We start from the raw sequence: 16,420 nt of genomic DNA on the forward strand, positions 1-16,420 counted from the left end.
AGCTTGTACAAACTGCTGTAAGCATCACCGTTTTTAATCTTTTTTTTTAATAAAACAATTTGAGGCTGTATAAAAACTTTAGTAAAAAATTAGCTTTGAGAGCCCACAGATTTTTACTATGAACTATTGCTGGCACTCCTCCCCAGCCACCAGACCTTTCCCAGCCATTCAGGCCCAAGGCCTGGGATTGGAGCGCCAGAGAAGAGGGGTGGGGTGGGTCAGGGTGGGGCTGTGGACTATTGGGACAAAGCGGCCAAGGTCAAGTGAGGAAAGAGCATCACATGACATAAAAATATTGCATCTTCACCAAAATGTCCCCCACTGAGTGTTTCAAAAACCATGATATTCCTTTTAGGAGGGGAAAAAAACACACAGAAAAAAGGTAAAAGAAAACAGGCTGATGTTATGGTCGAGTCCCTCGACCTCCCCAGGCACCCCCACGAGCAGCTAGCCCACCCTGGAGCACCTAGGTTGGGGGCCACGGCCACCACTGCCTCTTGGAGTCCCCTTTCCATGGAAATGAAGACCCCTTGGTGGTGGGCTGCTAGCGTGCATGGGGTGGGGGTGTGGATGTCCATGGCCCAAGAGGCCCCTCCAGCTTCCAGCCCCTGGCAACAGTGGGACAGCAAGCCCAGCACCAGGGCCCTGGCCCCTGAGCCAGGGCCAGGAGGCCCCCAGTCAAGCCCTGGGTTATCAGAGCAACCAAGTTTACGTAGTGTGAAAAAATAGGATTCCTTTGATAAAAAATACTGTCCCTTGGTCTTCTCTAAGTTTGAAACACCCTGGGAGCTTATTTTTAGCAAAGCAATTTCCCATACCCACCCAAAAATTATACATACAAGTTTAGGTAAACAGCAGATTAAATGTAAAAACTTAACCTTAACTTCTGAAAGTCCTCTGAATTTAATCTTTAGCTACTGTTTTCCATGTTACATCCTGCAGCTAGACACACGTGAATAGAAAAAACAGTACAGTTAGTGTTAAAGGCAAAACGCAGAGAGCTGGGAGGCGGCCCAGCACTGCCTGCGAGTTCATTCCCAGTTTCTCGCTCCCTTCATCTACCTCTACTCCAAACGGTGCTTTCAGAGCCAGCCATCAAAAACGCAGCGAAGAATTTTCTATGAACAAACAAAAAGCTGTTAGGCAAAAAAAAAAAAAAAAAAAAGTAGAACTGTCCCCAAAGTCTCTCCAGCTGCTTTGGGGTTTAGGAGGACCAGAGAGGGCAGGCTTGTCCAGGCCCCATGTGTGTCAGTGTGTGCTAGGTCAGGTGTCGGCTCCCAGTGGGCGATGGTCTGCAGGCCACCGGTCTCCACAGACAACTCCACGTTGTCTCCAGGGCCCTGCCCTACCCCTGCCTCCACCCAGGCGCTTGTGGGTTAAGGGGGGACATAGGGAGGGGGTGACCGGTATGGGGTCATGTTCTTGGGACGGGAGCCCTTGCCCTCCATGGGGGCTGTGAAGGGTGGCGGGGGCTGGTAGGGAGGCGCATTGGGATCCTCATCCCGCAGGGGCGTGTACTCTCCCACAGTGTCCTGGTTCAGAGGAGTGGTCTCGGGCACACTCTGGTTGGGGTACTCAGGAGGGGGGAGGGGAGCTTTTTCCTCCTGCAGGATAAGTGGCATGCTGGAGGAGGGTGGGGGCTTTGAGTCATCCAGCTCATCTGCAAAGATGATAGGCACCCCCTTCTTGATGAAGGTGGCCTGGTCCTCGAGGGTGAGCTTGCCCTTCCGCTTCTTGCGATAGCAGATCATGGCAATGATGCCGGCGATGAGCAGGATGGCTGCAACCACCACGGCCGGAATAACCGTGTGCAGGTAGACATCGTCCTCGCTGCTCTTCTCAGGGTCCCTGTCTGGCACTTCTGTGGGTGGAGCCTCTGAGGGCACCCTCCTGGGTGGCGCTACAGGGACAAACTGTAGATGACGGCAGCTGCCAGAGCCTGTCACAGCAATGCTCATGGCCTTGAAGTCGGGCTCCAAAGCATTGGAGAAGGCAGCCCGAGGTCTGCCATCATCCTCAGCAATTCTCCGGCTCAGCCCTGTGATCTGCTCCTTGGGGCAGGGCTCCAGGGGTAGGGTGTTGTTGGTCCATTCTACCACGATGGAGCCACGGGTGATATTCTGCAGAGTGATGGTGCTGCAGTTGCGGTCCCCAAAGGCGAAGGCCAGTTTCTTCACCAGGGCAATCTTCTTGTGGATGTCATTCACCACTGCTGCTGGGTCACCCACAAACTTGGCCTTGAACCGCGCAGGAGCCCTGTCCCCTTGAGGACGCTTATGGACATGGATCTCGAAGGCATCCACAGCTGATAGACCCCCTTTGTCTGTGGCGTGCATGAAATATTCGTGCTTGCCCACGTGACTGCTGTCGGGCAGGCCATACATGAGCTGGCTGTTGCTGTTGAACTGTACCCAAGACTTCTCGCCTACCAACTGCTGCTCCCGAAGCTTCAGGGTCAGCTTCAGCTTATCAGTAGTGGTGTCCTCATTGTCATAGAAGGTGTCTGATGGGATCTTCACCTCAAAGTAGGTGCCAACCCAGGCATCTACCCTGTCGATGTGGTTCTTGAGCTCTGGGCGCTGGTTGGGTTCTCCTCCACGGGGCATCCCACTGGTGGTGGTGCGGATGCGAGTAGGTGGGGAGGCGGTTTCCAATCTGGTGATGGGAGCTTTGGTGGTGACCCGGGGCACCGGTCGGGGTGTCCGTGGCTTCTTAGTTGGCCTTCGAGTTGTGGTTGAGGAGTCAGTAGAAGGCGTGGCTGGTTTTGGTGTGGATACTCGTGGCTTCTTGGTGGTAGTCGTGGGAGGGGTAGCAACAGCCGTGGGCTCCACATAGCCCGGAATGGTCACAGTTGGGCGGATCTGGCCAGGAACTGTGGTGCCGGCTTCTAACACCCGAGTGGGCTGGATGGGGCCTAGGGTTGGGGTCTGAATAATGGCACCACGAGTCCGAATGGTGACTGTGGGCTTCCCAGGAACAGGATCCCTGACTGGAGGAGCCATGGTCTCTGTTGGAGGAGCAATGGCTGGAGATGTGGGGGTAGGAACAATCCTGGATGGTGGCTCCTGGATGGCCGTGGTTGGGGGCCCAATAGCAGTGACAGGTGTGGGTGTCGCATGAATTTGCCTCCGGATGCGTTTGGGGAGAGGTGGCTTCTTGTTCGCAATGTGCCAACCCACCACAGGGTAGCCAAGCTGGGCAGACATAGCACCCTCCCTGGCAGGGGCCTCCACACCACGAATGTCAGGCACACTGTTTTGGTTCAGGGAGCAACCCAGCTTCCAGGAGAGCAGGGCCCCATTTTCTACCACCTTTTTTGCATTTCCCGGGCCAGCCATGAAGGCCGACATATCAAACAGTCTGTTATTCACCACTGGCACCAACTTCATATTGTGAAGCTCCACTTCTGAGAAGCTCTGCATCCTGTGCAGAAGGTCAATCCTTTGCTTTGGGGTCATCTTGGTAAGGTCAGCATCCAGAATTACTGTCAGGACAGTCACAGGCTCATCAGCAGCACAGACAGATGACACCGCCTCACCAGGGTCTGATGATGCCACCCGCATGGACTGTAGCTCACTGTGGTCTTCAGGGTAGACCTCAATGGAGAACACACTGGAAGTCTGGGGCACGTGGCTCCCGTTGGCTCCCAGGCGTGCAGCGATCACTGAAATATAATGCACACCCTTATCGGTGTCAAGGGGAAGGCCCTCCAGGGTGTGGCTCTGTGGGTCCCAGTGCAGCCAGGACGGCAAGGCCTCCTTCCCTGCTGCTGATACCTAGAAGAGACATCAGCATGAGTTAAGTGCTACTGTCACTGCATAACCTGAAAATGATCACAACAGTCAACCACTTGCCTAGCCTGAACTGTATGACAGGCCTGAGGTACAATTCAGAATTCCTACTGGAGGAACCAACTCCTCTCTCCTGGAGCTCATATACCTGTCACAAAAAAACTGGGGCTGCCAGATGGGCTAACATAGAATGCAAATGATTCAACCAAGCCCACACAGTGGGGAGACAGCACTGCTGGCATTCAAACACGTCTCAACCCAGAGAATGCATGCCATGGAGCTCAAGAATGTTGCAGGTTCTTATGCCAGTGACATGCCCTGCCACTATTTGCCCACCTGCCTACAGAATCAAACCTGACTGCCTCATCCCTCAGCTCTCCTTTCCAACCTCACCTCAGGCCTCTCCACTGCCCTCTGCAGACACCACAACTTTGCTCAAGTCATATGCCTGGCCTAGGGTACTTTTCCTGCCCAGAAGTGGAAATGCACAGGTCTGGGTGCAGGGACAACTCAATGCCCCCAAATGACTCACTTTACAACTATCACGTTACATTCAAGTGTACTGGGGCACATTTGGTTAGCAGTATCTAATGTCTTATTTAACCCTGCTTTTCAAACCTCAAGAAAAATTGCAATGCCCATGGTGAGGGAATGGCAAATTATTCTAGAAGAGTGTTTATCAAAGGTATTCCAAGGAGCTCCAGTCTCTCTAAAAGAGAGTTCTGTAGCCAACTAAGTTTGGTAAACCCAGATCTCACCTCTGCCCTTGGAAAGCTGAGGCACAAATGCAGGCCTCAGCTTATTCCCTTATTCCACCCAACAGAACCTCCAAGACTAGTTCAGGGTGGAAGTCCTTTTCCCCAGCAACATACTGGTAATACGTAAAGCACCTGAGGGAATGCCGCCATAGCAGCTGACAAGAGGAAAACAAGACCTGCCTCTTGCCCAGACTCCTCTCACCTTCAAGAAACAACTACTCCTGACCTGAATGCAAGAAAGGTGGCACCCACTCTCTGATCTGCCTGAGGCACTCTCAGCTACACTATCCTGTCCATCAAGTCCTGAGACATTCTGGCCAATAGACAGCATGTCTTACTGCCAGCCTCAGCCCAGAAACTGCCCTTCATGGTCATTGCTTGTCAGCAGAGGGACACTAAAATGCTTCCTTCCCTGTGGCAGGAAGGCCAGAACTATGCTTGCTGGGTTCCCCAAGGGCTCTGGTTCCTCAGGCTTCCTCCTGCCAAGAGCCAGGTGCCTAAGTGACTGGGGAGAAGACCCTAAACAGTGTTTCTTTTGTGACACCACATTACATCAACTCCAGGGTGCAGTCATCCAATTAATGCAGCACTAAGAATCCCCATCCTGCCACTCACCATATACTGCAAACACAGCCAACATCAGAAATGGTAAGATAACTGTAAACATGGTGTCTTCAAATCCATGAAAAATACTAAATATATTCTTCCTTTACAATCTTTTTTAGCTACAAAATTTTCAACTGCTTTGACTGAGAAATCCATGCTTTAAATTTTTTCAGTTCAATTATGTTAAATATGAAAACTGCCACATCCACATATAACCATAAAAAGTAGAGGCTTTATGCTCTTGTTCTGCAGAAAATGTGAAGCAAAAATTTGAGCCCAAATGGAATAGTGCAGTCAAGGGAACCAGGAGATGTTTTACAGAGATGGTGTAGAAACTGCGGTCCTGAGAGGCAGAGAATAGGTGAGGCAGGGTGTGGGCCCAAGTCTCCAGCCACCCGAGGGTATTTCTCCTAACCCTACCCCATCCTGGCTACCACTGGGATGAGAGCACACCTGCAAGAGCGAGGGTAGAGAAAGAAGGAAGGGATGGCCTGGAATGGAGCTCTGAATGAAGCCAGCCGAGGAGAAGCCACCTGTAGAGAAGACTGAACAGGGTCAGAAGAGACCAGGAGAGGCTCCAGAGGTGGCTGCCAAGTGGCTGGCCAGGCCCGTGGGATATGCCTAAATGGCCAGGTAGTTAGGCCTGGGCCCAGCCCTGTGTGTTCCATCAGCACAGATGAGTAAGCAGACCCAGTGCTTTTTCAAGTCTGTCCCAGCTACGTAAGGGCACTTTATAACAGAAAAAACAGAGAAGGGCCCCCACCTCCTCAAGCTTCCCTGGCTGGCTCACTTGCTGTCCTGCTGACCCCAATAGCCACAGTTCTACTGTCAGACATTTCCCAAGAAATAAACCCAGGCCACTCTTTGGCCAAGACTCCTACACAGCCAGTCTTAGAAAATATACACTTATTTAAACTAGGCCAAGTAACATTATAATATATTAATAACGTGTAAAATAAATAACAAACATCAAAGAAAACCTCAGGTTTCACCAAAGCAAGTTATAATGCTCAATCTCAAATTGAGAGATGGAAGGGCAGAATTGGTAGCTTTATTCTGGTTACGGAAACCAATTCTTTCACTATGGTCTACCCACAGCTTTACAGACATTTGGGATAAGCTATGTCAGAAAAACAGAGCCAAGCCTCTCCAACGTGCATCTGCCTTCCCCTCTGCAAATTCTGGCTCCTCAGGGTCCTGGAGCTCTGACCACAGGACAGGTGTCCAACCTGGATCTACAGCCCTAAAGCAAACAGTCCCCAGGGTCTTGGATATTCCTCAGACAGGAAGGAAAGTTATGAAACTAAACTAAAATCCATGCATCTCCAAGCATCTTGGTTCTGGAAACACCAGGCCCAGGCAGCACTCCGGTTGGCAATGATTCATTTTAATAGAAGGGCCACAGGAAGCAGAACAAATCTGAGTTCCACAAGGAACCTAGCCAAGTCACGGGTGAGCTGGCATCTCTGTGATTTCAAGGCCATTTGGGGAAAGCCCTTGAACTGGGAAGTGTGAACGTGCCTGAAGAGCTGGCAGTGTCCACAGTCCCCAGAGGATTCCACTAGCGGCCCCTCCCTCTCCAGGGCACTCAGTTGAGGGAACACTATGGGATGCAACACCTACTCAACCCTGACAAAGCAGGAGTCCCTCAGCCCATGGGAACTCTGGACATCCTCCCCAGCTTTCAAAACTTCCAGGCTCCAGAACTCAATGCCTAAGGGTGAAATAGGATATGAATGTTCCTTCTGGGAGACACAGCCTTCATGACAAGCCAGGACTCGTCTCTAGAACAACAGCTTACTCAAGGGGAAGCCCCATCTCCACAAGCTCTTGGCTGAATTCCAGCTCCAGGCAGTTTGAGGCTTGACTCAACCTCAGCCCATTTTCTCATTTTCCTCCCCTAAAAAGGGGGAAACGATGTCAACCTTGTATGATCATAGGACCAGGCACACACTAGATTCTGTCAGTGCGGGTTCCCCACCCGCCCCTGTGGGCTCAGAGACACAGTACACATTGTGAGGCTGCTGCAGGCAGGAATGGGTCTGGGCATGCCCATGCTCCACTCCCCAGTTCTCCTTCCCAACAGGCCTTGGGCCCAGCACACACTGAGGCCTTGTCTCCCTGTTCATACCCCAAAGCAGGAAACTCAAAGCATCAAAGGGAAATGGAGAGGCTACAGAAAGAGGAAGCTAGGGTCCTATAGGGGAACAAGGCTAAGGTTGGGGACCCTCAGGGATTTGCTTACCTGTTAGGACCTGTTTGCCAAGAGTGGATGAAAATGTCGAGAGGTGCTGGGCGGAGTGGGGCAAGAAGAACTTGCTGCAGATGACAGCCCAATGCCAGCATTCACCTCCTCAGAGTCTGAAATAGGTGTGCTCAATCCTGGCATATCTGCACATGAGATTATGACTATCCTTGGACTCCTTGGTTTACTCATACAGAAATTTCTGTACTAGTTGTCCTGTAACAACCCACAACTAACCCTGCCAAGAGCTGCAGGCTAGAATGGCAGGCAAGAAGTAGGAATCAGAGCTCTGCGTGAAGTGCTCAGAGGCACCAGCTCATGTGTTTGGGATGACAGGCTGTCCTGGCCATGGAACTCTCCCAGGGTTTCAAGTCACCCAGCCCTCTGTCTGTAGACACCAACACTGCCTTTGAGTTGTGGGAGACAAGGCCTGTTGACCGTATAAAGCAGCCATCTTGGAAAGGTGTCTTCAGGTAGTTAGTGGGAACACCTGCAGGAGGCAGAAACTGCAGAAAGAAACCTGATTCGAGAAGATCATGGGCTTTAGATCACAGGACACCCAGAAAGAGCCAGAAATCTTTCCAGTTTCAGCCACTCTCAGAGAGAACATGCTTCTGAGATGGAAGGCAAGCCCAGCACTGAGGAAAACAAGATCTCGGACAGCCACACACCCAGTTTTAGAAAATCTTGATCCATAAACTTCCTCAAAAAAAAAAAAAATTAAGAATCAAAACCACAAAACCTGGGCAGACCCATAAAGAGTTCTGAAGACTATCGGCCTAGCAATGCCTACAATTAATCACTATGACCAACGACTGGGGAACTGCCAAATGTGAAGGTTTGGGTCACTCCTCAGTCTATAATACTAGCAGATAACTAGTAACTGACTCCCTAATTCAGTTCTAGCACATTCTCTCCAATTGCATCACTCGTGCCCTCTCTTGCACAGTTGACCATCAAACACCAGGCCTTGATAAAGATACAGCACCTGTGCTAAACACCATGCAACGCGAGTAGTCTCTCACCTCAAGTCAGTAAACTTCCACACCTGGAGAAAGAGCAAAAGAGGAGCTTCTATTACTTAGTCCCTCATCAAAGGCAGATTTCCACCCACAATCTGGACCAGCCAGCTAGTTTTAGCTGAAAGACTAAACTAAAGCGCTAGACTCTCACTAGGGCCTAATTAATTATATGATCATTGGCTTCTGAAGCCAAGAAAACCTAAGCTTTATCATTTAGAACCCACAAGGTGGTATCTTACCCATGCAGGAGTTAAGGAATGGCAAGCAAAGAGTCCAGAAAGATGGGTGAGCACTTTCATACCCATGTCACTTCGGGTGAGCTGATGATGGCCAGCAAAGAGAGATCTTTGGAATAAAGTATGATCAAGTAACTGCATTTGGTGAGAATTCCCTCACACTAGAAACCTTTCTGAGGCTCCTTTGGGCCTCAGTGGTCATACCTTCCAACCAACACCTCTAGCCAGGACAGCCCAAGGGATTCAGGCTGGGCTTTCCTGAATGCCCCCAACAGATGTTTCTGAGGGTCTTCTCAGTGGTCCATTTCACACTGGCACAAACTGCTGCCCTGTGACACACCACTGCTTGGGCCTCTAGGAGCCTGACCTGGCAAAGTCCCTGCCCTCCCTGACGTGGTCACTGGCTCTTGACCCTTCAGCCCCCTGACCCCTCAGCCAAGCTGCAGAGCTGGCCCAAACTGCAGCCATCTATGGCTGGGTGTCATAGGCAACACCCCGGAGGCCCTTGAATATGAGGTGATCAAGGCCTTCTTGAGGCAGGCCGACTGTGTGGTGGGCTCCTTTGCTCAGGGAGGCAGGAAATGGTCACTGTGATGGAGTCAGCCTCCAGTCACATTTCAGAGGCCCCCAAGCTGCTGACTCACATTCAGGGTGATCCTGTGTCTGTGCCATGAACTATGACAATGAGACAAATTTGCTCTGTGGCCAAGCTCAGCTTCTGCAAATGATGCACATGGGCAGTCATGTAGCTGCACTGTGGGGAGATGGCACAGGTCAACAGGAAGAGCCTCCAGCTTGAAGTCAAAGGTCCAAGACTTTGCCCCCACATAAGATGAGGAACCAGGATGGAAGTGCATGCGAGGGGCCTCTGCTTTGCTGAGTAAAGCAGAGCCACATCCATGAGAGACAATCATTGGTCTTGTGGCTAGACATTCAAACCTCAAACCAGCACAGAGCTCTTGCCATGAAGGCCAAGGCCACAGGATCACAAGCTGAACACAGCTTGTCCAGCCCAGTCAGTGCCCTTCTGGTCTGAATTATGAGGCATTTTACTTGATGTTCTCATCTAAAAACAAAAATTAGTCATCTTCTAGGTAAACAAGGTCCTATGGTAAAGCACACAGAACTATATTTAATACCTTATAAGAGCCTATAATGAAAAGAGTATGAGAAGGAATACATACATACACACACACACACACACACACACACACACACACACACACACACACAGTTAAATCACCATGCTATCCACCAGAAATTAACACAACATTCCAAACTGACTGTATCTCAATTTTTAAAAAATTAATCATTTTCCCTCCACAGTAAGGGACAGCTTAGCACAGTTAGAGCTATTAATAATTATTATATTACAATTGTATTATAATATAGTAAGTACTATAATTATCATACTTATTATAATAATTATTATTCTAATTATAATTCTCAGAATCAGTCTCAATCCCAAGCCCTAACATCATCTATTTTTACTTTGGCACCTTCTTTCAGTCCCTGTCAGTTAATTTTTTTCCTAAAACATAGAAGCATATATATTCAATAAGTATTTGAACAAATGTGTCTGGGCAAATGTCATTCTGACAACCCACCCCCAAGGATGCCTTCCTTCGCCAACCCGCATTTCCCGGTGTGCTCTCTTCACAAGGGGTCCATTCAGAGCCAGGGAACACCCACTTGAGGCAGGAAGAAACTGTAGTTCATCTCATGCAGGCGGGGTTACCACAAAGCTCTCAAGCATCCAAAGAAATGCCCCTTTCATGAGCTCCCCTTCCTGGCCAAAAAGAGTGCCCATTGTTCTTAGGGGAACAATTGGGGGCCCACGCCAGCAGCTGAGAGCACAGTCCCAAGAAGGGCTGCTCCCCGTCTGCCGACATCTTGGGCTGAGGGAAGGCCCACGTTGTTTCTAGACAAGGAGGCTAAAGAGAAGCAGGGATGAAAAGCCTCATGGGCTCAACCAAAATGAGATATCCGAGGGGCTCTGCAGGGGCAGCCCAACCATTTCAAGAGATGCAAAGATGTCTCTCCTGACTACCCCAGAGCGGAGGGCTTAGGACGTCTCCGCTACATAATCACTTTCCTCAGCCAGTCCCATACTCCAAGTCCCTTCAGTAGACTTAGTCTGTTACAAACACTGAATTACTCTATCACCAACCCCCATGCACATCTCCTAACCAGTCAGCAAGTACAACCACCACACCATCTAATCTCCTCAGGTCTCAGAACAGACCACGCTCTGCCTATGAGCCCTCATTTGGCAATTCAGCCACGTCCAAACTGGCTGGAAGACCAACCCTCACCCAGGAACAGCACATGAGGCTTGGGTAAGCTTAGTCTCTAACTGCACTGACACAGGCTGGCATTTCTTCCTGCAAACAGCCAGCTAGCTCTGACAATCCAAAACAGGTTTGCAGGCACTGAGGGGGTCCTCTTTCCCTCTGCCAGCCCATAAACATTTTGAGGGCTTTCTATGTGACAGGAACCAAACATGCAGACTAAAAAAAATCCAAGAATTTTAAGTACAAAAATTTGCTAAGAAGACAACACAGGGTTTTGTGAGAAAGCTGTTTTCATCAGAGTGAAGGGAACAGGCTCCAATATTCAAATTGAACCTGAGAGGCATGGCTATACGCATGCTGACAGAAGAAAGAGCTAGAGGACTGGGGTGGGCCCAGAGCTTGGCATACCCGTGGGACAGAAGGGGCTGATGTGGCTGGAACATGGTACACAAAGGGAAAGGGGAGAGAGGGTAGACCAGAGGCCCAATCAAATGGAGCTTAATCCTCAATGTGGTTCAGTAATGGGGATCAGGGGAAGCCTGTTTTTAGCAGATTTAAGTTTTACAAAGATAAAGATGTCTCCTGCCTCAGTGTGGAGAATATACTGAGGGGTCAAGAACAGAGGCAGCGGGCTTGGGAAGAGGTGAGTGAGTAGTAGCTTAGACGATGGTAATGTGATGGATATGATTTGGAGATCACCCCAGCCAGGCTCCTGGGTACCAAGACCTAAAATGTTCCTCACATACACACACACATACCCAATGGGCAGCCATTAAAAGTTACATTGGCAAAGAATACTTAATAACCAAGGAGAAAAACTCAAACTACAGTGAATGAAGAAAGGTTAAAAAATATGTCCAGTGTGATTCCAGGTCTGTCTAAAATGCCTGTGTATGTGACAAAGACACCTCTTGATGAACACAGAAAATGAAGGAGGAATAAAATAATGGTAGGAACCACAAGAGTTTCTCTCTCCCTTTTCTACAATATATATTTATAATATCATTCTTATAATGGGGTGGGGGAATACTAACTCCTTTTAATATAAAGACTTTTTAATCGTGTTATACACAGGGAAACCAAAGCTCCAGGAATAAAGTCAGGCTTTCTGATCTGATTTCTACCCCACACAGCCCTGATGTTAAGACTGGGATGAAGAATTACACATCTTCATCTGTTTTTCCACAGGTTAATCAGCTACTAAATGGTCTGCTTTCTGCAGATAAATATGCTCAGATAAAATCCTGTTTCCCTAGTAAAATCTCTTTACTCCCATGGTGAATAAGCCTGTTAGATGTCTCTCTGCCAGATACAGTAAATATCCAGCTCACTTTATTGATTCAAGGCACCTCTGGTCAAGATTAACCTATGCACAACATTCCAGTGGGCACTGGAACAAGGGGAACCACTGCAGGGTTTGGATATTCAGAAGATGAAAAATTTGAAGTTGGGTAAGAAATGTACCTCCATAACTTTCATTCTTCACCTAATGGTCAAACTAGAATCTAGCTTACTGGGGTATTATGAAGATTACATGGAACTCTTTTACACTCTACAAACTAGAAAGAGCTCTATGAAAGTGAGCTAGGATCATAAGGCTACCTTGAGAACAAGTCATGACCTAAAGAGAAAGGGCCAAAAGGGAAAAAGAAGAGAACACAAGGATGGTCAGGTAAGGAGTGAGTCTGCCCAGATTCAAGGGAAAGGGGCACAGACACCTCTCAATGGGATGAGTGGCATGGAATTTGTGACCATTTCCAATCTAGATGCCAAGGCTTGAGGGTCAGAGAACAGCAAGTTGGTAAAGACTCACCAGAGACTGTTTGTGCTTTGACCAATGGAGTACAAAGAAGTGTCACTGTGCAAGTTTCCAAACCCAGGCCTTAAGAGACTGGCAGCTTCCACTTCCTGTATCTTGGGATACCCAGTCTTGGAACCCAGCTGTTGTGCTGTGAGGAAATCCAAGCAGCCCGTGGAAAGGTCTACATGGAGAGGAACCAAGGATCCTGAGCAACAGCCCCAGCTAGGTTCCCTGTCAGCAGGCAGCACCAACTTGCCAGCCATGAATGAGCCATTTTGGAAGTGGATCTTCCAGGCCCAGATGAGCCACTCTAGGTAATGCCATGTGCAACAGAGATTCCCAGATGAGTTCTGAATCCGAGTTCTTGTCCACAAAATTGTGAGCAAAACAAATTGGCTGTTTTAAATCACTACATTTTGGTGCTTTAAACATACCAATAAATAACCAGAACACTGTGTATGTAGAAGTCTGAATGCAAAACAGATACAAAAACTACCATAACAAAGTACAGATCTTGGAATATTTTTAGTTCATTTTTAAGCCACACCTCTGGGGAAAGAACGTTGTAGGGCAAGGGTCAGCAAACTATGGCCATGAGTCAAACGTGGGATGATATGTGGTTTTTGTATAGCCCATGAGCTAAACATGTTTTTGCAATTTTTAAATAATTGAGGGGGGAAAAAAATCAAAAGAAGATATAGCATTTCTTGACATGTAAAAATTATATGAAATTCAAATTTTAGTTTCAGTACAGTTTTATTGGAACAGAGCCATGCTCATTCATTTGCATACAGTCTATGGCTACTTTCATACTACGCTGACAAAGCTGAAGAGTTGCAACAGAAACCGTAGGCCACCAATGCCAGAAAAATTATTTACTACGTGGCCCTTTCTAAGAAAAAGTGAGCTGATCTGTGCTGTAGGAGACATGCATAGCTTGAGGGGTACACCCCACCCACCCATGTGGCCACCATGCAAACTCACTCAGGAGAGAGGGGAAATTCCAAGGTCCCACAACCCCAGGCAAAGGGATTTCTTCACCTAAAATCTTCCTGTTTCACCTGATCTCCATCCTGAATTGGCCAAGACACTCTTCTGTCACATGGATCTCAGATCCCCTTGTTCTCTGGGTTGCTTCCCCAAAAGGAAATGAGGCAAGGCTAAAATCTAGGTTCTAATTTTGGTTCTTACGTGACCAAATACATTAGTAAATAGAGCAAAACTCTGATATTTACCTTATACCTTATTTTTCAAAAATAGGTCCAAAGCATTTAAAAGTTCTGTATTTCTTGGTTTAATCCCAAGAAATGGCTAATGAAAGGAGACCTTTTCCTATACACAGGCTCTTCCATCAAATCCCTAATTTGATGACCAAGACCTTCCAGAGTACAGATGTAAAGGCTTTTTAATGGTGACACACTCAAAATGGGAGCAAGAATAAAGGTTTAGGATACTATTCTGAGATTTAAGGGGACTCTCTTAGGAACATCAGTGGCTGTCCTTCTCCCAAGGAACACTTAGCAGGTCCTGGAAGAACTGAACTCAGAATTGTTGGAAAACTGAAAAGCTAAATCTAAACTAAAAAACAAGCAAACAAAAAAACTAAACTAAAATCAAAACTAAAATGGGAGATGAGAATTCTTCCTCATTTACACTTTATATTCAGCCTCACCCTGTTTGTTTGTTTGTTTGTTTGGGTTTTTCTGGGGGGGATTAGGTTTTTACTTATTCATTTATTTTTAATGGAGGTGCTGGGGGTTGAACCCAGGACTTCATGCATGCCAGGCATCTGCTCTACCATTGAGCTATATCCACCCCTCTCAGTCTCACCTTGATGACATCTCCATTGGAGGCAACTGAATCTGTTGGAATGGTCACTCGAAATGAGCGTCCAACAATAGCCGTGCCATCAGGAATGCCAACCACTGTGGGAACAGCCTCGTGGAGGTCTGAGAGCACTGAGTGCATGGACGCCTCGAGATGGTTCTCCCAGTCCTTGACGGCTTCCGAAGGTTCACTGGGCCAGTGGGACTGAGTCACAGCCACGGAGAGCAGAAGGAGAAAGGTCCTCCCCCAGAGAGGGAGCAGCAGCGAGAGGCCCACAGACATCCTCATCCTGGGCCCGAGTCTGCTCAAGCCGATAGTCTCTCTAAGAGAGGAAGCAAGCGACGTGGTCCCAGAACTGGGTCCTCACCCTCTGCACACCTGCTCCATCCCAGAGCACCCAGAGCCTGAAAAAGAAGAAGAGCAGACTCAGACTTGAGCAATCCTCATGGTTTCAAATTTGAACACTGGCAGTTACTACCCCCTCAGTGTTCCTGCCAAAAACATCTACCCTAAGTTGGATCAAGTCTCACCCTGTGCTGTCCAGTACAGAGCCACCAGCTACACGTGGCTTCTGAGCACTGGAAATGTGGCTGGCCCATTAAGTGTAAAATACACAGTGGATTTTGAAAACTTAGTATAAAAAAAGGAATGTAAAATATCTCATTAATACTTTAAAAATATTGATTACATATTGAAATAATATTTTGCATGTAAAAATATTAAATATGGTTAAGTAAATAAATATTAATAAATGGTAACTAATTTAAAATTAAATACTATATAATTAAAACTAATTCCACCTGCTTATTTTTTTTTCATGTGGCTACCAGAAAATATTTAATGACATACATGGCTCATTATACTTCTGTTGGGCAGTGCTGCTCCAGACCTAACTTCCAGTTTATAGGAAACATTCGGGCCATAAAGACACAATCAGACAAATCTAGAATGTGGGACCTTCTACAAGATAACCAGTCTAGTCTTTCTAAATGCTGACACCTCTAAACACAAGGGAACTGTTCTAGATTTAAAGACTAACCAAATGCAACCTGTGTATTCTGGTTGGATCCTGGACTTACTTCAAAACAAAACAAAACAAAACAAAACAAAACAAACACACAAGCCCAGCTCCCAAAGGGTTAACAGGGAATTCTGTACATGGGCTGGAGATTAGATTTATTGTTAATTTTCTTAGATGAGATGATGCTGGTGTAGCTTGATAGGAGACTACTCAGTTTTGAAGTATTTAGGTATGAAGTATCAAAAGTCTCTGCAACTCATTTTGAAATGGTCCAAGGGCGAAAAAATGTGTGCATGTATATACACAGATAAAACAATGTGGCAAATGTCACAATTATTAAGTCTTTAAAAAATACTTTAAAAAAGACTAAAAAGCCAAGTATTTGCACAGAGAAATATAGCAATTGCCCACTTCTTACACCCCATATGTTACATATAGTTGCAAACTCGATGCCAGTGAACAAACTTACTGAACTCTTTTGCCCCCCACCCCCCAAAAGAGTAACTAGAACCCTGCACATTGCCCCCTCTCCCCCACACCAGTTTCAGGCAGCTCATGACACTGCTCATAGGCTGGCAGCCACACAGATGCATTGTGTAACTTTCTGGGTGCCCATAGGTGACCACAGCCATCACAAGCAATTTCCCATTCTGGAAAAGGATGAAGCCCTGCCCTGAGCCAAGCTGTTGAGGGACCACGTGATATTTTCTGACCTGGAAAGTAAATAAAATTGCTGAAGAAAATAAGGTCATTGAAATGGGCAGTGTCTTCTAAAGTCAATGCAAATCCAAGCCAACTCCAAGAGGGGTTTTTTTTTTT

The 16,420-nt window shown here is 47.5% G+C and overlaps 1 protein-coding gene across 5 annotated transcripts in view; it reads right to left on the minus strand.

Moving 5' to 3' along the window:
• Positions 1-1,144: 1,144 nt before the first annotated feature.
• The window catches only part of DAG1 (dystroglycan 1), a 50,242-nt gene continuing 34,966 nt past the window's right edge, over positions 1,145-16,420 (minus strand). For 4 of the 5 annotated variants that reach the window (XM_031470322.2, XM_031470319.2, XM_031470320.2 and 1 more), the window contains 2 exons: positions 14,584-14,984; positions 1,145-3,776 (listed from right to left, as the gene is read on the minus strand). In XM_031470322.2, the coding sequence (XP_031326182.1) occupies positions 1,377-3,776; positions 14,584-14,868 (2,685 nt within the window). In that variant the 5' untranslated portion in view covers positions 14,869-14,984 and the 3' untranslated portion in view covers positions 1,145-1,376. Of the gene's footprint in view, positions 3,777-8,425; positions 8,447-14,583; positions 14,985-16,420 lie in introns of those variants that run through there. The other variant, XM_031470325.2, reaches the window with a different exon arrangement.

This window comes from Camelus dromedarius, chromosome 17 (assembly GCF_036321535.1).
Source record: "Camelus dromedarius isolate mCamDro1 chromosome 17, mCamDro1.pat, whole genome shotgun sequence".
Lineage (NCBI taxonomy): Eukaryota > Metazoa > Chordata > Mammalia > Artiodactyla > Camelidae > Camelus > Camelus dromedarius.